Source organism: Barbus barbus (genome assembly GCF_936440315.1).
Source record: "Barbus barbus genome assembly, chromosome: 32".
Taxonomy (NCBI): Eukaryota; Metazoa; Chordata; class Actinopteri; order Cypriniformes; family Cyprinidae; genus Barbus; species Barbus barbus.
This window is the reverse complement of record NC_136760.1, coordinates 28,808,965-28,834,616: the sequence shown is the minus strand read 5'-3', so window position 1 is coordinate 28,834,616 and position 25,652 is coordinate 28,808,965. Positions and strand designations below refer to the sequence as shown.

General features: G+C 38.0%; 1 protein-coding gene across 1 annotated transcript in view; it reads left to right on the top strand.

Moving 5' to 3' along the window:
- Positions 1-25,652, top strand: part of LOC306851922 (ryanodine receptor 2) — a 155,991-nt gene that overhangs the window by 117,247 nt on the left and 13,092 nt on the right. The window contains exons 80-92 of the mRNA XM_079388432.1: positions 1,426-1,502; positions 1,603-1,676; positions 9,829-9,909; positions 11,256-11,344; positions 11,430-11,558; positions 12,596-12,700; positions 12,803-12,884; positions 12,967-14,273; positions 23,078-23,151; positions 23,234-23,366; positions 23,451-23,537; positions 23,631-23,861; positions 24,876-25,006. Of these exons, the coding sequence (XP_079244558.1) occupies positions 1,426-1,502; positions 1,603-1,676; positions 9,829-9,909; positions 11,256-11,344; positions 11,430-11,558; positions 12,596-12,700; positions 12,803-12,884; positions 12,967-14,273; positions 23,078-23,151; positions 23,234-23,366; positions 23,451-23,537; positions 23,631-23,861; positions 24,876-25,006 (2,600 nt within the window). The remainder of the gene's footprint in view (positions 1-1,425; positions 1,503-1,602; positions 1,677-9,828; positions 9,910-11,255; positions 11,345-11,429; positions 11,559-12,595; positions 12,701-12,802; positions 12,885-12,966; positions 14,274-23,077; positions 23,152-23,233; positions 23,367-23,450; positions 23,538-23,630; positions 23,862-24,875; positions 25,007-25,652) is intronic.

The following is a 25,652-nucleotide window of genomic DNA, read 5'->3' as shown; positions in this document are numbered from 1 at the left end:
TCACTGCTCTTGATTGAACTGCTTCTGTAGTTTTAATAATTAATGTATTTGTATTGAACACACTAAAGTGATTTTTACATTTGATTATTTGTTTTTCTAACTTGAATGCTTTTGTTTAGATGTAAAATGAAAAAGGTAATACATTATTTGTTTATGTTTTTTCTACTGCTTTTTTGCATCTGTTATTTATAATAACAAAGATAAAATAAAAATATATATTATATATAGTGATTATTAATCTAGTAATGATTATTAAGAAAAGAACTGGAGGAAAAGATGTAATGTTGCTGGTGATTTTGCTTTGGAACCTTCAGAACACTTAACTAGATTTTTCTCAGAATGGACTTTGCTGACTCCATCGAGATCTTGCTCAGTCGTTTTCCATCCGATTCCAACAAATCATAAATTATTTTGAAGGTCTTTTAATAGAGAATATGAAAATAAAATGAACTCGTTGTGACTCATTCTGCCAGCACAGGTCACATTTGTTTTATATTTGTATTATAGTGCATGTATTTATTACCTCCCAAAATTAAGTGAGCTTTTGCTTAGAACAAGCTAAATAATCTGCAAATGGGGTAAGCAAAATAATCTCATTTCAAACAAAAAACAATCATATTTTGCTTACCCCATTGACATATTATTTAGCTTGTTTCAAGCAAAAGCTCACTTAATTTTGACTATTTTTTCTTCTGAAAATAAGACTAGAAAAATCCCTCTTGATTTAAGAATCTACGTAAGTAAAGCATTTTTTGCAGTGTAATTAAACATCAGTCAATGCTTTTGGCTCTACAAAACTGCTTCAAAACATTTCAGTTGCTGTAGTTAGATATTTAGCATCACTAGATAACATACATACACATAAAAAAAACAAGAAGGTACACACATACAGTGCAGGGGGAGGCAGAAAGATACACATTGATATTCAAGTCACTTGGAAAATGTCTCTGGAGCACAAAAGCAGTCATGAGTAACACAGGTATATCTGTAGCAATAGACAACAATACATTGTATGGATCAAAATGATGCATTTCTCTTTTATGACAAAAATCATTAGGATATTAAAGATCATGTTCCATGAAGATATTTAGTAAATTTCCTACCATAAATATATCAAAACTTAATTTTTGATTAGTAATATGCATTGCTAAGAACTTCATTTGAACAACTTTAAAGCAGATTTTCTCAATATTTAGATTTTTTTGCTCCCTCAGATTCCAGATTTTCTAATAGTTGTATCTCAGACAAATATTGTCCTATCATAACAAACCATACATCAATGGAAAGATTATTTATTTATATATCTAAAATTGACCATTATGACTGGTTTTGTGGTCCAGGGTCACATATGAGTATGTGGAGTGGAATCCCATGGTTCTGTGCTGCGCTTTGACACGTTTGTGTGTTTTTGTGGTCCACCTGCAGAAGATGCTGGACTACCTGAAGGACAAACAGGACGTGGGCTTTTTCCAGAGTCTGGCGGGACTGATGCAGTCGTGCAGGTAAATCAACTTCCTGCTGAGCGTCACATGACTGAAGCTGAAGCGTGTGTGTGTGTGTGTGTGATTATAATGATTATAGTGAATGATGTTTGTGCTCCAGTGTTCTGGATCTCAACGCCTTCGAGAGGCAGAATAAAGCTGAAGGTCTCGGGATGGTGACGGAGGAAGGATCAGGTATGATTTATATTCTGAAACAGCTGATATATAATCAATAACTATGATTAGAGCTTGATCTGTGTAATTCTGTCGTGATAGAGCGGGTCATTTTATCAAGGCATGAAATCATCATTTTCATTCCACTTGATTTATCATGCCATTTCTTAATTGAGTTGAGTTATTGATTTAAAACTACAGTAATGCTACTTTTGTGTTGAGCGCTCATGGCACGCATCCCAGAATCCATTCTGAAGATGTCTTTGTCAGATTGAATTATTTTCTTCACGTTTGTGTACGTTTGAGTGTATGATGATGATGATGAATGCTTGATATGGTCTTCAGACGTTTGTCAGCAGAAATACTCTTAGACTTTCACAAGGGTGCAATGAGAAAAAAGAGCACTCAACAGTGTGCGTAAGACACTAACCCTACCCTAACATGTGCTGTCTCTTTCTGTCTCTATGATGTCTGTCTTTCAGAAGTGATTCTTTTGCCAGTTATTTTCAAAGCTCATTTCATTCGAGTCTCAGAGATGAAGCATTGGTTTTATATTCTTTTTCAGGTTTCTTTATGTTTGCTGTGTTGTAACATGACTTTTAAAGGACTAGTTCACCCAAAAATGAACTTTCTGTCGTCATTTACTCCTCGTCACGTCGCTCCAAACCTGCCTGAGTTTTTCCGTCGATGGAGCACAAAAGCAGGATCACAGGAGAATCAGATCCATCGCATCTCAAATCATCATTCATTCTGTGGTGGAAATTACATTTTAAATCATTTTTAGAATAAAATTAAAGCTAATTTAGCAAGTTGCTAGCATTTCATATATCCTAAATTAAAGCTTGTTTTGGAAATGACTATATATATATATATATATATGTGTGTGTGTGTGACCCTGGAGCACAAAACCAGTCTTAAATCGCTGGGGTATATTTGTAGCAATAGACAAAAATACATTGTATGGATCAAAATTATACATTTCTCTTTTATGCCAAAAATCATTAGGATATTAAGATCATGTTCCATGAAGATATTTAGTAAATTTCCTACCATAAATATATAAAAAGTAAATTTTTGATTAGTAATATGCATTGCTAAGAACTTCATTTGAACAACTTTAAAGGAGATTTTCTCAATATTTAGATTTTTTTGCTCCCTCAGATTCCAGATTTTCAAATAGTTGTATCTCAGACAAATATTGTCCGATCATAACAAACCATACATCAATGGAAAGATTAATTATTCATCTTTCATATGATGTATAAATCTCAATTTTGAAAATTTGACACTTGTGACTGGTTTTGTGGTCCAGGGTCATATATATATATATATATGGGCTGTTAATCGATTAAAATATTTAATTGCGATTAATCGCATGATTGTCATGAGTTAACTCGCGATTAATCACAACTTAATTGCACATTTTTATTTGTTCTAAATGTCCCTTAAATTAGTTTTTAATACTCTAATCAACATGGGCATGGACAAATATGGATGCTTTATGCAAATGTCTGTTTATTATTATTGAAACCATTGTCAACATAGAGCATGAAGACTAGACATGTTTCAAAGATCATAGATGTTTTTCAGAGAACTTGTTCATGTCTATTAGACACATGAAAAAATACCAGGTTCCCATTACTTCTCTTTCTTTGCACTGAGCAATTTACTGACACCATTTACTGTTTACATTTTTGCATGACAGGGCAGCTCTTCTTCTGAACATGCAAAATATACATATATTATTTATTATTAGATTTGTTTGCCTCTCTGTGCCCACATACTGTATTTAGATGCAGCTAAATTCTCAATAAAACTGTTTTCATTGATATATTTTACTGTTTATGTTGTCAGACAACGGAATGAATATGAAATAGTGATTAAAACACGACTCATTAAGACTTACATAACCAGCTCTCCCTTCCAAGACATTAATCTGCACAAAAATCCTGGTAATCGAGCCGTCGTCTGATGAAATCAAATGCACATACGATAATGGCAATAACTGCTGTGATTTCAGCTATACTTGCATGTAAAGTTAGAGAAGCAACATAATATCTGTGTTTAACTGAAAGCGTCGCTCGCTGAACAGAGAGAGAGAGAGAGAGAGAGAGGTGCGGGCGTGCTGGGAGAGCAAGACCAGTGCCGGCGATTCTCAGAAACAAAATAAGGTTTGGGTGCTTTTTTGAAGGGAAAAAAGTCGCTAAAGGTGTCTGCAATGTTGCTAAGTTGGCAAAACTGTGCATCTCCATTTCTCCAACTACGGGTTAGGTCACGGGTCAAACAGATAATTAATCGCGCGTTAATAAAATTAGTGCCGTTAAAATGAATTTGCGTTAACGCATTATTAACACATTAACTTTGACAGCCCTAATATATATATAAATATATTTCTAAATATATAAATAATATATTTATAAATATAGTAAAAATATATATATATTTTCACAATAAATGTCTATTTCACTTTTAGATGTTAATTGATATATTTAAGAGTAATATTTTTGTTATTATAGAGTAATATTTTTTATTATTTCAGATGAATGTTCTTAAATTTTTCTTAGAATGTATTTTGAGGAATTTGGGAATTTTTATTTTTATTATTTTAGAGAAATATTCATTATTTTAGAAGAATATTTGAATTATTTTAAAGCATTTTTTATATTTAATATTTTGGATGGCTAGAGTTTATATTTTAGATGTTGATGCAGCTCTTCATCATTTAAGCTCTTAGTGACCACGTCTGTCAGGCTCCAAAAAGGACAAAACTCCTCATAAATATAGTTTAGCGCTATATTCCAAGTCTTATGATGCTTTATGTGAGAAACACCCACGTTTAGGTTGTTATTGGACGTTATTGTACAAGCTCAGCGGTCTCTGTCATCGTTGACCTTTATTGTAAAAGAGCATCGTGAGCGTTGAGCGAATCGTCTCCACTGAAGAAAGCCGGTCCTGCAGGTTTGAAGCTGAGTAAATGATGGCAGAAGGTTCCTGTTTGTCTGCACTATTCCTTTAACCTGTACAAGTGTTTTTCTTCCTCTGATTATTTCTTTCTCTCTGAATTTTGACTTTTTTTGTCATGAATCCCTCTCTAAACAGTTCTGCACTTTATTCACTCGGGTTTGGATTCAATCAGCATCATTTCTGCTAAAGTCAGACTCACTTTCATCAAACCTTCTGGTTACTTATTCAGATGCGGCACGACGAACACAGTTTCGGATTCTGTCCCAGCGTGAAATCTCATTGGTCCACGTAGCTGTCCGTCAAACATCAGCTGTGTTCTGATTGGTGTGGACAGATGAAAGGTTGACTTAAATCTGTTGTGATTGTTCAGAATGGTGCTGTTTGAATCCAAGTCTGCATTTCCCAATCAACAGCAACTGACCTTGTGACCTGTATGACCTCTCACTTTTTTCTTTCCTTTTTTCTTCTTTTTTTTCGGTTCCGTACCGTCTTCCCCTTTATCAGTCATCACTCATGAGCGTGGTAATTATGCCTTCTGCCATTTTGCTGTGGTTTAGCTGTGTGGTTACACCTGAGCCCAACACCTTCCCTCTGCCCTGCGTTTCCTGTCACATGACCCCTCCCGCGCTAGAGCAGTAGCCAATTACACGCCGTCTCCGCTCTCCTCTCAGGACTTGCACAGTTTCTGTCATTCTAGATGTAAGAACAGGGGCGCTGTTTTGATTCAAGAGACCGATAATCGTTTTGACCGATAGTTTTACCAGCGTTCACCGATAACAGGAAACAGCAGTGTTGAGATGCAAAGTAAGTTCATATTTAAGGGTGTTTGACCCTGTGTATAAATGCAACTTTACCAGGATCACTGGAGAATTATCAGGAACAAATGTCAAATCCTTCACATCTCAAATCATCATTCATTCTGTGGAAATGACATTTGAAATATATTTAGAATAAAATGACTAATACCTTTTTTTTAACTCTCATTTAGCTACTAGATAGCATTTTATATATGTCCTAAATAAAATAAAAATATGTTTTCATTAATCTTAATATTTAATTTTTATTATTATTCTAGAGGAATATCTTTATTCTAATATTTTAGAAGAATATTTTTTATTATTATAGAATAGAATTTGTATTATTTTAGAGGAATATTTTTTCATTATTATAGAATACATTTTTATTATATATATATATATATATATATATATATATATATATATATTTATTTATTTATTTAGGAAGATTTTTATTATTATTATGAAGTAATATTTTTCTTTTTAGAGTAATATTTTTTTATTATTTTAGAATTACATCTTGTTGTTTTTGAGGGTTTTTTTATTTATTTATTTGGAGAAATTTGTTTTATTTTTTATTTTATTATTGAAAGTTTGGGTCTGGAATGAGGGTAAAACAATCAAAATCTATACATAAAGGGCAAAATAAATAAATAAAGAGGACAAAGGGTTTGTTTTTGTGACCTTCATAAAAGAAAAAGAGTTTTTAGTTAATAGGACTGAATATGAATCAATCTGGGAGAGTGGCAATAGTTGCAGTGGGTGGATCTGTAGTCTGTAAGCTCCTCCCCTTCCTGCTCCTCCTCTCCTCTTCCTGTCAGGCTGTCAGAGGCGCAGTGGCTGGGTGTTTGGTTAGGAGCGTGTCTCTGTGGTTTGTTCTGGCCGAGCTGCTCTGAGAGGATGATGATGATGGTCTCTCAGAAGCAGTCGCCTCAGTCTCTCCTTCCTCTTCTTCTTCCTCTTCCTCCTCCTCTCTGATTGGTCTGTGCTGTTCAGTTGGTGTTGTGTGCTGTCGTTCCTGCTGTTTCCTCCACACTTCTTTTTTTTTTTATTGATGATCAGGCTATTTCTTTGCTCTACATGTTGGTTTTGTTCTTTTCCGAGTGTTAGGTTGTGTTTTTCTGCAGATCAGTGTTGTGTTTCCTCTCCTATCATCCATCTGCATTTCTGTTGACTGGTTTGATCATGCGTCATCAGTTCAGTTTGACGTTTTAAAGATGGACCAGAGGAAGTCTAACCAAACCACAGATATCTGTCATATTTATTATTGTGTATTTACATGTGTATTCCTATCACAATGTGTAGTAAATGCATAGCAGTTGTGTAATTTGCTAGTTTTGCATGCTTCGTTAAAGTTAATTGTAATAATCTGAGTGTGATCTGGTTGTTCTGGTTGATCATCGTACTGAAGCTCAGCTGAAAGCGTGTTTATCCTCCCATCTGAAACAGAACTCACTGATTTAGTGTGCTCTACATAAACAGCAACTCTTTCCTGTTCACCTGATTATTGTGGAACGTTTCTAAACAATTTCACAAGGAAATTCTAGAATATTTTCACTTTGTGTGTTTCAGTCATCAAAATTAAAATTAGTTTATATTTACAAAATGCAATCAAGTTAGTCAGTGAAAACATTGGAAAACTTTGGAGTTTTTTCAGTTAAAGGGGAGATCAGATGCAAAATTCAAACAGAAATGTGTGTTGGCAGCGTGTGCACAACCACCCTATAATGATAAAAATCCACCAAAATCATTACCCCTTTCTCAGATCAAGCCGATCTCAGATTCCTGGCAGAGTGACGTCACACAGACCCAGGCCCCGCCCACAATTCTTGATTGACAGTAGCGTTTTACCTTAGACCCGCCCTGAGTGAACAGTCCGCCATTGTTTCACCGCCGGAGCAGGTGTAGACAAGCATGTCTCCTCAGTGATTGAGGTGTTCAGTTGTTGGATGTAATAATGAACATAGGAGTCGTCATTTACTCCCGACATCTGAGCTGCTGAAGATACAGTGGTTACTTTTGTTTTTGAAGGGAATGAACCCCCCTACCTAAATGTGTTTATGTTCACTCGAATCATTCGTGATTCAGCTTAGGGGTGTGCTGACGATATTATATCATCTGCTATAATATCGTAATTGTTGTTTTAACGATGTGCAATGTAACATTATCGAGTATTTTGCAAAAACCATTGAAAACACCCCTACAGAGCGCACGAATACATTAGCTGAAGTCTAGACTAGTGCGCTTATATTAGAGTGTGTTCTTTCACTGATTCGGTCTATTAACATGCCTATAGAATGATCACAAATTCAAGACATGGGGGCAGAAAATGTATATATTTATATAATTTCATATAGTTAATATCACAAAAAGAGTGCTGTTTTTTTTCTCCAAAAATTTCCATGATTACAAATGTGATATTGATTTTAGCCTATACAACAGTTCAATAAACAAGAAGTTAATATTAATAGACTTACGTTTTAGACACCATATTACCTGTTTTTGCTGGATTTTGACTACAAAAATAATTCCAAAACAGCCACAGCACTGTTTTGCGTCTCTGAGCAACATGACAGTGATTCGTTCCTGAATGAATCAACCGTTTAAATGATTCGGTTCAATCGCAATGATTCGTTTATTTACAGTGACTTGCTGCCACCTACTGGCCGTTTTAATTTCACATTCAAAGTATCTTTTATTATTTAAATAATTTCAAATATCAGTATTCAACGATTTATGTTTAATATATCAAAACATTATTTCTGCATTTGTAACTGCAGGTTAAATGCATTCATGTCCTGCATTAAAGAGTGTGTAAATGCATCTAAACACTACTTCAGACGCAGCTTCTGTGTTTCCTCTGCATTGTAAAGATGGAGTTTGTTGAGACTGATTTCATTTTCTTGGTAACAGCCCAAATGTATTATTATTCTAATTCACTGATTAAATGTACGAATTTGACTCAAAAGATAATGCACACTTTTAGAAAAATAAAGGTAAAAATGCCCATAAAAGGTAAAACTCAATTTAAACTTATTGGAAAAGATTAATTTGTATCAGTGTGAACTGAACACCACACAGAATATAAGAATATCAAAAGCTTTAGGAGTCAGCTGTTCACGACAGTCCTTAAGATACCAGCACAATAACACACCCAGCAAAATATCGTCTAATTATTGCTATCGATAAAATCACAGAAAATGTCGAGATAAAATTTATAAACGAGTTGCTGTGTGCGAAGCTGTTTTTAACAAGGTAAAAAGGGTGTTTTTACACTACTATTGAGCAATTTTAACTTTTCATTAAGACCCTAAAGAATCATATCAACTTGTGGAAAATGTGCATCTGATGTCCCCTTTAAATAAAGATTAATTAAATAGAGAATTAAATCAAAGATTCTAGCTTTTATTGCATTTTGTAAAATGTCCCAACATTTCTGGAAATGGGGTTGTATAGTAATAATGAACATTTCTCTAATTTTTTTCACCCGTTGTAGGGCTTTCTGAGAATTTGGCTGTAATGAAACATAATGATGCTGCTTTCCGTAAGGAGCAGTCTGTGCATCCTAACATGCTGTCTATGTAGGGAGGAAGTGAATCCCTCAGATACTCTAAACCACAGAAACTCAAGCACTTTCAGGTCGGCTCTTGAGAAGAACATGTGTGTGTGATTTCTGGAGGTTTTGATAGTTGTGACACCGGTGTTTAGCTGAGAGCTCAAATCCTGTGACATTTAGAAACATTCACCATCATGTTCCTCCGTGTGACCAGAGCAGCTCCGCGTCTCCAGACGTCTCTCCTGTCAGATCTCCCAGGCTTTGCTAGGATCTCGTCTTCAGTACGATGCACATTATCAGACAGATCTGTGTTGGTTGATGGATGATGGGCTGCTCGTTTCATGGATAAAGTTGAAATGAACAGCTATCAGTCAATGTGTGTCCCAGAATACTTCCAAATATATTATTGTCCTAACATCTTCCACAATATAAGCATAATATATTCTTAATACAACAATAATGTTTGTAGCATTAATTTTCTTTATTTAATCTTCAGTCCTCAATGTAATATGAGAAGGCTTTTTTAAGACTTCTTTTTTAGCCCGTAAGCCTAACTTATTTTCATAAGTAACTAATTTAATTACACATTTTTTCTCAGTAACTGTAACAGATTACAGTTACATTTATCTTGTAATTAAATGGCGTAATTCTGTTACATGTAACTGGTTGCTCCGCAGCACATTGTCTGGTATGGTAGTGTTTTAGTGTCTCAGTATGTATTCTGTAGCTGTATATTGCAGCACTAGCCCATCATGCTGATGGAGTCTGACAGCAGACGTCTGGGGACGGAGGTCTCTTTGTGTGAGTCCTGCTGGTGATCACAGCACCTCTAACACACCACTCTGCTGCTGCGCAGGTGAGAAGGTCATGCAAGATGACGAGTTCACCTGTGACCTCTTCCGCTTCCTGCAGCTGCTCTGTGAGGGACACAACTCAGGTGAGCTTCACTGTGACTCTCACTCACTGACTGCTGTTTTAGCATCTCTGAGATACCACTGGAGCAGTTTGGATTCATATTTTCAATATATATATGTGTTCATTTTATTTTTAGTTAGGTTTTTTTTACTAGTTTAATTTATTTGTAAACTTTTCCAAAGCATCAAATCAAGCCAAGTCAACTTTATTTATACAGCGCTTTTAACAATGCAGATTGTGTCAAAGCAGCTTTACTGGATCAAATAGGAAAGTAGTGTGTCGGTAATGCACAAGGACAATAGTAAACACTCGATTTTCAGTTAAAGGCAGTTCATCATTGAATTCAGCAAAGAGCTTCATACAACTGCAAGATTCCCTTTCTGCCAAAATAAATTAAAACATGAAAGTTATAAAAAATTTGAAGAAAAAAAATCAATAAATAACATTCAAAATAGATTATTATTACACATTTACAATATCAAAAAAATGAAAGAAAAATTGTATATATAAAAATGACAAAGTACAGATTCTCTGATGCATTCATATTCTGTACATATAATATGATTATATGAAATCATAACTAGGGGTGTAAATCGGATGGTTCGTCACGATACGATATCGATTCTCATACCCAGCGATACGATATTTGCCAATACCTCAAAAAATTATACGATACGATTCGATACCGGAGTATATCGATTGATTTGTCGATATTATGATATTATATACCGATTTTAAACAACCATCTACAATTTTATTAACTCAAATACAACCAAAATATATAACATGAACATTTATCTGAAATTTTCACATCCTATACCTCAATTGGGACATTCACAACAAAAAAATAGGCCTATACTTGTTTTTTTTTTGTTGTTTTTTTTAATAATAAAGAAAATAAACAATTGGAAAAACAATTCTGGCTGCTAAAAATATTTTCTACAGATAACCAAATTATAAGCAATGGCAGAAAATAAATACAATATAACGTGTCGAGGTTGATATAGGATGTAGAAAGTAATTAGTAAGAGAGTAATTTGTACACTGTTGAAGATGTAATTAGTGTCTAGTAATTAATTACTTTTTTAACTTATCCAACACTGTTGTGGACCCCTCAAAGTAAAGTGTTAAGCAGAGAGTCTACTAATACTCTAATGACTGCTAGTTGACATGTAGTTGCAAAGTTACTTCCTGTTAGTAGAATGTCTAAAGTGGACTCAAAATAAAGTGTAACCGACGTTACAGACCTGCTTGTGCTGCTAGTAACCAAATGCACAGACTTGGTGAAATAGTTGTTAATCACAGTCCCCATGTATGTCTTTAATGTGTGATGTAGCTCTTGATAGTGACTGTGTGTCCGTACATCAGACTTTCAGAACTACCTGAGAACACAGACGGGTAACAACACGACGGTCAACATCATCATCTCCACCGTGGATTATCTGCTCAGAGTCCAGGTGAGCGATTCCTCCCCGAACACGTCAGGATCACGCTCTCGTAACACACATCTGACACACGTGTGCGTGCTCTGTGTGTCCGCAGGAGTCCATCAGTGATTTCTACTGGTACTACTCCGGGAAAGACGTCCTCGATGAGCAAGGCCAGCGCAATTTCTCCAAAGCAATCAATGTAGCCAAACAAGTGTTCAACACGCTCACAGAGTACATTCAGGTGCGTTTCAGAGCCGCTCGTTTATCATCACCAGAACACCGAGGATCTCGAGGGAAAATCATGGAATCCAGTCACTAAAATAGAATTTACTTTCTAAAGCAGAATCTCTAGCATTTGGCAAGTTTTGACTGAATACATAAAAACATACGTAAAATTAATCAAGTTCAATAACATAAACATATTACTATTGTGTAGTAGAATGTACTATTTAATATAATCCATAATATAATGTTAAAATAAGGATATATAAAAGAGAGGAAATGAGGATAGTAATTATAAAATTTATTAAAACGTGTTTTATTGAATATCACAGTCATAATCCTTTTTTGAATTTGTTTTACCTATAAACGTCTGTTGAACAGCACTTTATTTGACACAAAAATGTAATTAAAACTAGTGCTGTCAAACGATTAATCGCATCCAAAATAAAAGTTTTTGTTTACATAATATATGTTTGTGTACTTTATATATTTATTATGTACATATAAATACAAACACATGCATGTATATATTTAAGAAAAATAAATTATGGTTATTATTTAAATATTTTTATATATAATGAATGTAAAATATATACATGTAAATATTTTTTAAATATATACTGTATGTGTGTGCATTTATATATACATAATAAATATACACAGTACACACACATATATTATGTAAACAAAAGCTTATTTTGGATGAACTTTTAGTTTGACAGCACTAGTTAAAACATAAATGAAAAATTAAATTAAAATGCAATGTTTTATGATAAAAGGAATTATTATATTTTCTTTTGATTTGGAAAATATTGATTGAATTAAGTTTTATGAATTTTCGATTATAAATTTGTGTTAAATCCAGACAAAAAAATAAAAGGGCTTCATAGAGCCATATTATTGTTATTAATTAATTAAATTAAATTGATTAGGCATGCTTTTTGATGAATAAATTTAATCAAAACATTAAAAAGAAATCCATAAAAATTCAAACACAATTTTGGGGGGATAAATGAAACATTTTGGCCCTAAATCTCAGTGTTTGTGTGGTTTTAGGGCCCTTGTACGGGGAATCAGCAGAGTCTGGCTCACAGCCGTCTGTGGGATGCAGTTGTTGGTTTCTTGCACGTTTTTGCACATATGCAGATGAAGCTGTCTCAGGTAAACATCTACAGTGAGGTTCTAGAAATACACCATGACCTCAGAACCCTTGTTTATCTGCTCTCGTGTTGTTTCTTCTACTGTGTTGTTTTGATGCTGCAGGATTCAAGCCAAATCGAGCTGCTGAAGGAGCTCATGGATCTTCAGAAGGATATGGTCGTGATGCTCTTGTCCATGCTGGAAGGTGAAGGTTTACTTTATCGATTGATTGGCTAAGTAATATTCCCGAGCAAGAAGACAAACGGTTATCTTTCCCTTGGTTTTAGGAAATGTTGTGAACGGCACCATTGGAAAGCAGATGGTGGACATGTTGATGGAGTCCTCAAACAACGTGGAGATGATTCTGAAGTTCTTCGACATGTTCCTCAAACTGAAAGATCTGACCTCGTCAGACGGCTTCAAAGAGTACGACCCCGATGGCAAAGGCGTCATCTCCAAGAGGGACTTCCACAAGGCCATGGAGAGCCATAAACATTACACCCAATCCGAGACCGAGTTCCTGCTCTCCTGCACCGAAACCGACGAAAACGAGCTCTTGGATTATGAGGAGTTCGTCGAACGCTTCCACGAGCCAGCCAAGGACATCGGCTTCAACGTAGCTGTGCTTTTAACCAACCTCTCAGAGCACATGCCCCACGACTCGCGCCTCCAGACCTTCCTGGAGCTTGCAGAGAGCGTGCTAAACTACTTCCAGCCCTACCTAGGCCGCATCGAGATCATGGGCAGCGCTAAACGGATCGAGCGTGTCTACTTCGAGATCAGTGAGTCCAGTCGCACCCAATGGGAGAAACCGCAGGTCAAGGAGTCCAAACGCCAGTTCATCTTCGACGTGGTGAATGAAGGCGGCGAGAAGGAGAAAATGGAGCTCTTCGTTAACTTCTGCGAAGACACCATCTTTGAGATGCAGCTGGCAGCGCAGATGTCCGACGCTGGCGAGCGTTCAGCTATTAAAGAAGACAGCGAGAGAGAGAAACCCGAGGAGGAGAGTCCAGAGATGGGATTCTTCTCAATCGCCACCGTAAAAACGGCTCTGTTTGCCTTACGATACAACGTGATGCTCTTAATGAAAGTGCTGTCCATGAAGAGCCTGAAGAAGCAGGTGAAGAAAGCCAAGAAGATGACGGTGAAGGATATGGTGACCACTCTAGTGTCCTTCTATTGGAGCGTCCTGCTGGGACTCCTGCACTTCGCCTTCAGCGTCGCTCGAGGATTCTTCCGGATCATTTACAACAGCTTCCTCGGAGGCAGTTTGGTGGAAGGCGCTAAGACTATGAAGGTGTCGGAGCTCCTGGCTAACATGCCTGATCCGACTCAAGATGAGGTGAGAGGAGAGATGGAGGAGGGTGAGAAGAAACCCGCGGACAAAACCTCACCTGAGGAAGACCTGGCCGATCTAACGGTGGCCACAGACGACACCGACCTCCTCTCCGATATATTCGGTTTGGATCTGAAGAGAGAAGGCGGGCAGTACAAACTGATGCCTCACAATCCAAACGCTAGCCTCACGGATCTGCTCAACACACCCATCCCGCCTCCGCCTACACCCTCGCCAGAACTGCGCAGACGACACCAGGTAACGTTTTGTTAAAGGAGACACATTATGCCCCTTTTTACAGTATGTAATATAAGTCTCAGGTGTCCCCAGAATGTGTCTGTGAAGTTTTAGCTCAAAATACCCCACAGATCATTTATTATATTGTTTTGAAAAAGCCTATTTTGTGTGGAAGCAGAAACAAGCTGTTTTTCTGCCCAGTGTTTACTTTATTTTCCCAACCTGGCAACCATTCGCACACTCTCTCTCTCAACACTCTGATCTGAAAACATCGACAAACATAGTTTAGTCATCTCTATTGAGATATTCTGATCAAGTCTGGGTTTCTTCACACGGATATTAAGGATATTAAGTAAAGATCATGCTCCATGAAGATATTTTGTAAATTTCCACTGTAAATATATAAAAACTTCATTTTTGATTAGTAGTAATATTAGTAATAATTAGTATTAATATTAGGGATGCACCAAACGTTCGGCAACTGAAATTGTGAAAAGTGAAAAGACCGAACAATGACGTGACGCAATCAAATAGAGGCTTGCACTAATGCAGCAAACACTCTGCAGTGTGAAAGCTTTTAAAAAGAGAAAGACACAAAAATCATTGCAAGCACCGACAGCGAGAGACTGCTTAGCGCTGCATCTCATGTCTCCAATGAGAAGAGGAAGAGGTGGTTGTTCCTGGTTACTATGATGATTGAATTCAATAACAGACTGTTTCATTCTAGGGAGAATTCCTAGGGTTGTAAATGGACATGTAAGATCATTTCTGGAGATTTGTGGCCCTTACCTAAGCCACATACCTTCTATGTAGATATCAGAGAACAATTTAAAATACTGTATCAAAGGCATTCTATGGCACCTTTAAAAGAAGTCTCAGCAAGGCTGCATTTATTTGTACAGTAAAAAATATAAGCCTGATTCAAGAAGGGGGTCTCAGAAATGGCCAAAAAATATTATTTTAGTAACTTAAATTAAGTTAAATTGTGCTTTGTTGGTATAATGTCTTCTAGAATGTTAAAAAATGTTCAGTGTTAAGTAAATATTTTTAAATTGTTGTTTTGTAATTGATTTTTTTATTTGAAAGCAGGACAAAACAGTAAAAAGCACATTTTGGCTATTTAATTTGTGCAATGCCTCATCTGTAAAGCATGGTGGAGGTGGTGTCATGGCATGGGCATGCATGGCTGTCTCTGGAACAGGCCCTCTCAACTTTACTGATGACTTGACAATGGTGAAAAAAATGACAAAATAGGCCTACATGGGGAAAAATGAGAAAAACCGTGTTCGGTATTCAGCATTGCTAAGAACTTAATTTTCTCAATATTTAGATTTTTTTGCACTCCACTTTTTTTAGATTCCAGATTTTCAAATAGTTGTATCTCAATAGCCAAATATTGTCCTATCCTAACCATACCTGTCAACAACCTACCAAAATCCGAGAGACCCCGGGGAGACACATAAGTACATACATAATAAATAATTTTTAATAAAAGTAAAAAAGAATAATAACGTGACTTACTCATGTTTTTTTTATTATTATTATTATATTGTTACATATATATATACAGTCACCTCCATTGATGTGAGCATAAGTATTGGGACAGTTGAACATAAGGCAGATATAAAAGATTAAAAGCTATTATTTAGTTGCAGATCCCTTGCACACAATCACAGCAGTGAGTCTGTGACCCATAGACATCACCAGACTCTTGCTCTCATCCTTTGAAATGCTTTTCCCAGCCTTTAATGCAGACAATCCCAATTGTTGCTTGTTTTGGGGAGTTTCTGCCTTTACTCTCCTCTTCAGCTGCTGAAATTCATGTTCAATCAGATTTAAATCTGGAGATTGACTTGGGCAATCTAAGACTTTCCATTTCTTTGCTCTTATAAATTCCTTGACTGAACTGCAGGGTGTTTTGGGTCATTGTCCTGATGCAACATGAAGCACTTCCCAATGAATCTGGTGGCATTTTCTTGAATATTGGTAGGCAAGATGGTTTTGTACCCTTTCAAATTCATTCTGCTACTGTCATCATACATTAAGTCATCAGTAAAGTTGAGAGGGCCTGTTCCAGAGACAGCCATGCATGCCCATGCCATGACACCACCTCCACCATGCTTTACAGATGAGGCTGTATGCTTGGGATCATTGCAGTTCCCTTTTTTTCTCCACATTAGTGCTTTCCCATCACTTAGATAAAGGTTCATCTTTGTCTCATTGGTCCATAAACACAGTTCCAAAACTCTTCTGGCTCATCTTTGTGCTTTGTTTGTGTGTGTCATCATCGAATGCAAGATTCAGAATACAGAAGTAATGGATATAACTGATACGACACATTCCCTGCTTTTAATATCTGAAGAATTAATGCAACAGGACACAGCTGATCACTTAGAAAGACCTGAGAGGCAACTGCTCCAATACTTATGCTCACATCAGATAGAGGGATGAAACTATAAAAGTGCTGAACTTCTTAGCTGGTAAAACATCTATGTGTTGAATCACCCAATAATAGTCAAGTCAAGTCACCTTTATTTATATAGCGCTTTTTACAATGCAAATTGTGTCAAAGCACTGCACAATATCACAAAAGGAAAATAATGTGTCAATAAGTTTAAATAGTGTCTTTGCAATAAGGTCGGCGATATCGCTGGAAATGAAGCGTCCCCAACTAAGCAAGCCAGAGGCGACAGCGGCAAGGAACCAAAACTCCATCGGTGATAGAATGGAGAAAAAAACCTTGGGAGAAACCAGGCTCAGTCGGGGGGCCAATTCTCCTCTGGCCAACAAACCAGTAGTTCAGTTCCAAACCGCAGCAAGTCAGATTGAATGGGCTCAGCTGGTTCCAGTGGTCTTTTCCGATGGCTGTCTAAGTAGTGGGGTCCTCAATGGGGATCTGTCTCTGGCGTTCATCCAGGTGTTTGGCCTCTGCCTACGATCAGGGACACATACGTCATCTCCCGGCGCTGATCCTCCATCTCAGGTGTTCGGTCATCTTAGATCATGTAGTGGTTGGATCCAGACTGAAGTTCTGTAATTCCTGGCTACCACGGGATGTTAATCCCGTGGCAGAAACGTAGAGACAAGCAGAGACATGATTAGCGTAGCTGCTGTTCCATCTAAGCAAAAATAAATTGTTCAACCCAAGCTAAAGAATAATAATAATGTACATTTGATCAGATATAACTGCAGTACAAGATTATAAAATGCATTATGTGTATGCTTGACTAAAGAGATATGTCTTTAATCTAGATTTAAACAGAGAGAGTGTGTCTGAACCCCGAACGTTATCAGGAAGGCTATTCCAGAGTTTGGGAGCCAAATGTGAAAAAGCTCTACCTCCTTTATTGGACTTTGCTATCCTAGGTACTACCAAAAGTCCAGAGTTTTGCGACCTTAGAGAGTGGGTTGGATTGTAGCGTGGTAGAAGACAAGTTAGGTACGCAGGTGCTAAATCATTTAGGGCCTTATAGGCAAGTAATAATATTTTGTAAATGATACGGAACTTAATAGGTAGCCAGTGCAGAGACTGTAAAATTGGAGTAATATGATCATATTTTCTTGATCTGGTAAGAACTCTAGCCGCTGCATTTTGGACTATCTGTAGCTTGTTTATTGAAGATGCAGGACAACCACCTAGCAGTGCATTACAATAGTCCAGTCTAGAGGTCATGAATGCATGAACTAGCTTTTCTGCATCAGAAACAGGTAGCATGCTTCGAAGCTTGGCAATGTTTCTAAGATGGAAGAATGCTGTTTTTGTAACATGGGAAATATGATTTTCAAAGGACAAATTGCTGTCTAAAATAACACCCAGATTTTTGACTTTAGAGGACGTGACAGTGCATCCGTCTAGTTGCAAATTATAATCCACGAGATTCGGTGTACTGTTTTTTGGTCCAATAAGTAATATCTCTGTCTTGTCTGAATTTAGTAGGAGGAAATTATTGGTCATCCAATCTTTTACACTTTTTACACAATCTATTATCTTAGATAGTTGAGAAGTTTCATCTGGTCTTGTTGAGATATATAATTGAGTATCATCAGCATAACAATGAAAACTTATCCCGTGTTTTCTAATAATATTTCCAAGGGGCAACATGTAAATTGAAAATAGCAGAGGACCTAGGACAGATCCTTGTGGTACTCCATACTTTACTGGTGATAATTGAGATGACTCTCCATTTAAATGGACAAAGTGGTAGCGATCGGACAGGTAGGATCTAAACCATCTTAAAGCCTGTCCTTGAATACCAATATATTTTTGTAATCGATCTATGAGTATATCATGGTCTATAGTGTCAAACGCAGCACTAAGATCAAGTAATACTAGCAATGAGGTGCAGCCTTGATCTGAAGCAAGTAGTAAGTCATTCGTAATTTTAACAAGTGCAGTTTCTGTACTATGATTGGGCCTGAAACCTGATTGAAATTCTTCATAGAGATCATTTTTTTGCAAAAAGGAGCATAGTTGAGTAGACACAACTTTTTCTAAAATTTTTGACATAAACGGAAGATTTGAAATGGGTCTGTAATTTGCCAGTTCATTTGAATCTAGTTGTGGTTTCTTAATAAGAGGCTTAATAACCGCCACCTTGAATGGTTTTGGGACGTGACCTAAATATAACGATGAGTTAATAATATTGAGAAGCGGTTTTTCTGCTACGGGTAACAACTCTTTCAGTAGTTTAGTGGGTACAGGATCTAATAAACACGTTGTTGGTTTAGATGTACTGATAAGTTTATTTAGCTCTTCCTGTCCTATAGTTGTAAAGCACGGCATTTTTTCTTTGGGTGCGATGAATGAAGCTGAAATACTAGACGCAGTAGAATCTACATTTGATATTGTATTTCTGATGTTATCAATTTTATCAGTAAAGAAATTCATAAAGTCATGACTATTAAACTGTGAGGGAATATTTAGATCGGGCGGTGTGTGTTTATTAGTTAATCTAGCCACTGTGCTAAATAAGAACCTTGGATTGTTTTGGTTATTATCTATGAGTTTGCGGATATGCTCTACCCTGGCGGCTTTTAGAGCCTGTCTATAGCTGGACATACTGTTTTTCCACGCAATTCTACAAACTTCTAATTTAGTTTTTCTCCATTTGCGCTCAAGAATACGAGTTTCTTTCTTGAGAGAATGGGTATAACTGTTGTACCATGGCGCAGTGCGTTTTTCTCTAACCTTTTTCAGTTTGAGGGGGGCAACAGCTTCCAATGTATTAGAGAAGATAGTGCCCATGTTGCTAGTCATTTCGTCTAGTTCATGCGTATTTATGGGTACACAGAGCAGTTGAGATAAATCAGGCAGGTTATTTGTGAATCTGTCTTTGGTGGCTGGAACAATAGTTCTGCCCAGACGATAACGCGGAGCCATATAACTAATATCAGTAATAGGCAGCATGCACGATACAAGGAAATGATCAGTAATATCGTCACATTGAGGTACGATATCTATATCAGTAAGATCAAGTCCATGCGATATAATTAAATCTAGCGTATGATTAAAACGATGAGTGGGCCCGGTGACGTTTTGCTTGACTCCAAAAGAGTTTATTAGGTCAGTAAACGCAAGTCCTAACGCATCATTTGTATTATCAACGTGAATGTTAAAATCTCCGACAATTAGTAGTTTATCAACATTAACTAGTAGATCTGAGAGGAAATCTGCAAATTCTTTTAGGAAATCTGTATATGGCCCTGGCGGTCTATACACAGTAGCCAGAGCAAGAGATAAGAGAGATTTATTTTGCATATCTAACAGTGACACATTAAGCAGAAGTAGTTCGAATGAGTTAAACCTCCTGTATCCTGTTTTCTGAGTAACATTGAGAATATCACTATATATTGTTGCAACACCGCCGCCACGACCAGTCTGACGGGGCTCATGTTTATAACAGTAGCTTGGTGGAGTAGACTCATTTAGACCAAAATATTCATTTGGTTTAAGCCAGGTTTCAGTTAGGCAGAGTACATCAAAATGATTATCTGTGATCATTTCATTTACAATAACTGCTTTGGGTGCGAGTGATCTAATGTTTAAGAGTCCAAGTTTTAAAAATTGTTTTTGTTCATTTATTTTGCGTTTTTCTGGTTTGATCACGGTCAGATTTTTTCTAGATCCTGCATTGAATTTATATTTTGATCTCGCTATTCGGGGAACAGACACAGTCTTTATAGATTGGACAACGCAATTACTTCTATTTTTTAAGTGGGTTGAACAAAAGTCATCATGGCAGTTATTTGAGAATTGGCTTACTAGTCAGATGGAGCGTAGCATCCTGGAGATGTTGTCCGACAGGAGTTCCGCTCCGACTCTGCTGGGGTGCAGGCCATCAGCACGGAAAAGCCTAGGACGCTCCCAGAAAAGATTCCAATTATTAACAAAGAGCAGTTTCTGTTCTTTACACCATGACGATAACCATTCGTTTAAAGCAAAAAGTCTACTGAACCTTTCGTTTCCTTGTCGATACGTGGGAAGCGGTCCTGACACGATGATCGTCGCCGCGGGCGATGTGCTGCGTACCGTCTCGATCAGGCTCTTGTAGTCCCTCTTCAGTGTCTCCGTCTGCCGCAGCTTGATGTCGTTGGCCCCCGCGTGCAGCACGACAGCACCGATGTTCTCGTTGCCCTTCAGGATCGCAGGTATCTGCGCAGAAACATCGAGAACACGTGCACCGGGGAAACAGTGAGTGTGCACTTTACCTTCAGCTGACGTAGCACGGACGTGCCGGACGATGGAGCTTCCCACGACAACAGCATCGTGTTCCGTCTCGCGGAGGGGGGCGAAGCGGTTCCGGGTGGAGATGAAGGACATCTGGGAAGATCGCGTTCTGGGTGCACAGGGTCTGTGCAAAGAAACACACGGAGTAGGGGTGGTGGGGATGTTAGAAGCGTGTACTTTACCTTCAGCTAGCGTAGCACGGACGTGCCGGACAATGGAGTCTCCAACGATCACAATGTCGCGTTCTGTCTCGTGGAGGGGGGCGAATTTGTTCCTAGTGGAGATCTCGAAGACAGGGGGGGGGGGAAGTCGTCACCCGAGGCCTGGCTCGCGTCCTCCGCTGCTGCAGCACCCAGGGTCCGTGGCGTCCCGGCGCCGGAGTGAAGGACATCTGGGAAGATCGAGTCCTGGGTGCACAGGGTCTGTGCAGAGAAACACACGGAGTAGAGGTGGTGGGAGTGTTAGCAGCGTGCTGTATACTTACCCCGGACTTGTGAGCGTCAGCCCGGGATGTTTCCAGCGCGGCTCTCCGTTCCTTCAGCTGGGCCTTTTTCTCCAGCAGGTCGCGGATCTGTTTCTCCACGGCCTCCAGCTCCAGCTGCACCGAATGCAGCTCGAACGTGTCCTCACCTGCACTCAGAGGTAGACACAAATCCGCCATTTAAGCAAGTAACAGTGAAACGATAGTAATATGTGTGAATAGAGGATTTGCAATGTAAGCGAGATTAGCGGTTGCCACGCTGCCGATGCTAACGGGCTATAAGCTAATAGCAGATTCGAGAATCAGAATAAAACTAGTGATAAACAGGCGCTCTGATCGGATTTGTTATAGAACGCTATAGTGGATATATTCATACGTTATAGAAAAGCCGTTTGACTAAGGCAATCGAAGCCCCACTGTCGTCGTTAATGCAGGTTCAGTGGCAAACGGTTCAATATAGCGCACTAACTAACAACCCGACCAAACGCGCCAACCCGTTTGACTAAGGCAATCAAGCCCCACTGTCGTCGTTAAAGCAGGTTGAATAAAATGTGACATTCTGTAGTTTTGTCTCATATTCATCTTTTAATAATTTTTGTAAATGTCTTGACTCCACAGCCAGCAGAGCAATTTTGTCTTTACTGTTCAAATACTTTTGGAGGGCACTGTATATATTTTTTATTTTTTTTATTAAACAGAACACTGCACAGCAGTTAAACACCGTGGAACAAATTACACTACATTACATTGTAATATTGTACATAACATTAACATTGTGTGTTTATAGTATGTGTTGCCCTTCTGTGCCTCGGCTGCACGAATGTGCCGCTGTGATTTAAGATGCTGAGATATGTAATTTTTCCCACCATGTCAGATATTAAAATTAGTGTGACACACTTTGCAAAAGGCATGGATGTTGTTTACATGGCTTCGAGACAAGAAATTAAATTCTTCTGTCCAGCTGTTAAATTTACACAAATATTTTTTTCTTCACCGGAACACCACCTGACTCTTCTCCTTCCATTTCTACCACTGATGGTAGATTCAATTTCCCGCGTACTACTTGCACAGAAATCTACAGCGCAACTGGGTTTTAGGTTGCCAGGTTGAGGTGACAAATGGTTTGAAATTTGTGTATCGTGTCGATTGTGTGAAGTGATGCGTTGGGTGATGGGTTTCATTCAAGATCTGGCAACTGTACAACCTTGGAATAAAATATTGATGTGATTTATTCATATAACTAGATTTGGGCCATACAAATTACGGGAGTTTCCCGGGAGAAATAATAAAACGGGAGGTGGGCGGGAGATGGGTGTGAAATACGGGAGTCTCCCGCAAAAAACGGGAGTGTTGACAGGTATGATCCTAACAAACCATACAGCAATGGAAAATAACCCTGAAATCTCAATTTAAAAAAATTGACCCTTATGACTGGTTTTGTGGTCACAAATATGATAAAAACTAAAAAGGACATTTGATACAGTACTAAGACTAAATTAAAAACAGCTGACAAAACGAACACTTGTTGGTTTGTAAATGGCTCAACAGATCCGTTCAATACCAATAATTACATCAATCTGTTTGGTTTTTGACTCTTTCACTGTTGTTTCCTCTCAGACGAAGGGCTCTTCATCCTCAGCAGACAACAGTGAAGTTGCAGAGGAGACCAAATCAGTGCCTGAGAAAGCCGAGTAAGTGGAAATGTGTAGACGATAGTGTTGATGTCACCATCATAATGCCTGCACACTGAGTTCTGATTGGTCTCTTTCTAAGAGGGGAAAGCGGAGAGAAAGCACAGAAGAAGAAGGAGGAAGCGGTGAAGCGGAAGGTCAGACAGCACTATGAGCCTGATCTGCAGGAGTCGGCCTTCTGGAAGAAGATCATCGCTTACCAACGCAAGCTGCTGGTGAGAGCCTTGGAGATCTCAGACTCAGAGCTATCGCTCCTTTCACACTGTGCTCTGACGCCGCCTCTCTCTCTTCTCCCGCAGAACTACTTTGCACGAAATTTCTACAACATGAGAATGTTGGCTTTGTTTGTGGCCTTTGCAATCAACTTCATTCTGCTGTTTTACAAGGTATTTCACACACTTCGTCGTTCATTAGTCAGAGTTGTCTGAACAAACTCTGTGTCTCTTGTGTCTCTGAGCGTGTGTTTGGACTGTGTGCAGGTGTCCACGTCCTCGGCCGTCTCTGAGGGGAAGGAGGTGTTGTTTGGCTCGTCTTCAGACACCAGCGTGCGGTGGGATCCTCTAGGCGGCTCCAGCTCCGGCGCTCGGCCCGACACTGTGCACTTTGTGCTGGAGGAGAGCAGCGGCTACATGGAGCCCACGCTGAGGATCTTAGCCATCCTGCACACCGTCATCTCCTTCTTCTGCATCATCGGCTACTACTGCTTGAAGGTACAGGATCATCAGATCTAGGAGCCTGATTTTACACCAGCACAGCTCTGGAAATGTTTACTGCATTGAAACCAAAACATCATTAACTCTTTCCCCGCCAGCGTTTTTGAAAAAAGTTACCAGCCACTGTCAGCATTTTTGCTGATTTTCACTAAAATATCATCATGGCCCCATAATATTTTGTTGTATGAATATCTGAACATGCAATGCATCAAATTAAAGATCAGACCCTACTTTCAAACCAAAAAATCGGTTTTATTTTAGCTTCAAGCATTGTTTTTTATCAACACTTGAATGTTGGTAGATTTCATTTAAAAAAAAAACATTTTGAGCAAAAAGCTGAGAAAATCGCATTTTTATCAAATACTACATCTGGATCATATTCAGTAATATTATCAAAGCAAAGATTGGCTTTGGATTGACATTTCACTCTCTAACATTAGTCAGTTTTCATTTATATGCGGTTAGTGTTGATGATCACATTATTTTTCATATGCATATGCTTCCATATGGGATGACTGGTTTCTGCGTCTTCCTGGTCTGTGATTTTGATCGATACATTCATTCTGGAGATGCATAATAGCGTATAACAGTGAAAACACAGAAACAGAAAATTCAGTGTTTGGCAGGGAAAGAGTTAAAAATCAAACATTACAATTGATTATTTATTAGTGGGTTTGATGGTTTTATGCTCTCAGCGGCCAGTAATTCATCCAAAGCACATTGTGGTTGCAGAATACTGTAGAGTTTGACAGATCACATGACCTCAGCTGTGATATTATTCACACAAAGGCACTGGATCTGATTTCCTAATAATGAAAGTGAAGCACACAGTTTCGTTCATGCTAATGAAATCCAGTTATTGAAACAATAAACCTGTCAGATTTACATGAAAGATGAAATGCCCAGCAGAATCAATCTAAAGAGGTTTTAATAAACGCTCCAATTATTATTCTAGAAAGCCTTTAATAGAAAGCAGAGCTGTGGTGAGTGATAGTGCTGTTTCTTCTCAAGGTTCCTCTGGTGATTTTCAAGCGTGAGAAGGAAGTGGCCAGAAAGCTGGAGTTTGACGGTCTGTACATCACTGAACAGCCGTCAGAGGACGATATTAAAGGCCAGTGGGACCGACTGGTCATCAACACACAGTGAGTGACAGACGAGGCTCATGGGTAATGGGGTGATTCTCACCTAAACTGAGTTCAATCAGGAATATTGTGGTAATGAGGCGACCCAATGAAAAATTATAACAATGGAGGGCAGAGCAAAAATACTGCATCATTTAACAGAAAGACAAATGAGTACACCGTGTCTGCGCTGCATGGCATGACAAAACTGACTCGCTCTCATTGTAATCAGTGAGGTGTTCTGCACTGGAAGCTCCCGCTGTGGCATCAGTTACTGTTTTTGATGTGCTGCTCAGACACGTTATTTCCCTGTACATCATTTTCAAATCATTCAAGTGTTCATGGACATCCATTTTTGTTTTCTTTATATTATTTAGGTTGTTATATTTGGAATTTCGCACAATGCAAAACAATATTAAAATAACATTTAAAATGTTTAAATCATTAGTAATACATTAAATGTTCATTTTAATATTGAAGTTAGAAAGACCATTTCTATTTACATGTAAAACCTTTTTTTATTATTTTTTTTGTTAAGTATAATTCCATTAATTAAATCAGGATTTTCCAAATTAGGCTTCATATGATTGTAATAGAAATACTAATGCTGAATTTAATTAAATAAAAGTTATAATAAATGTAAACAATGTCCATTAAATGTACCGAG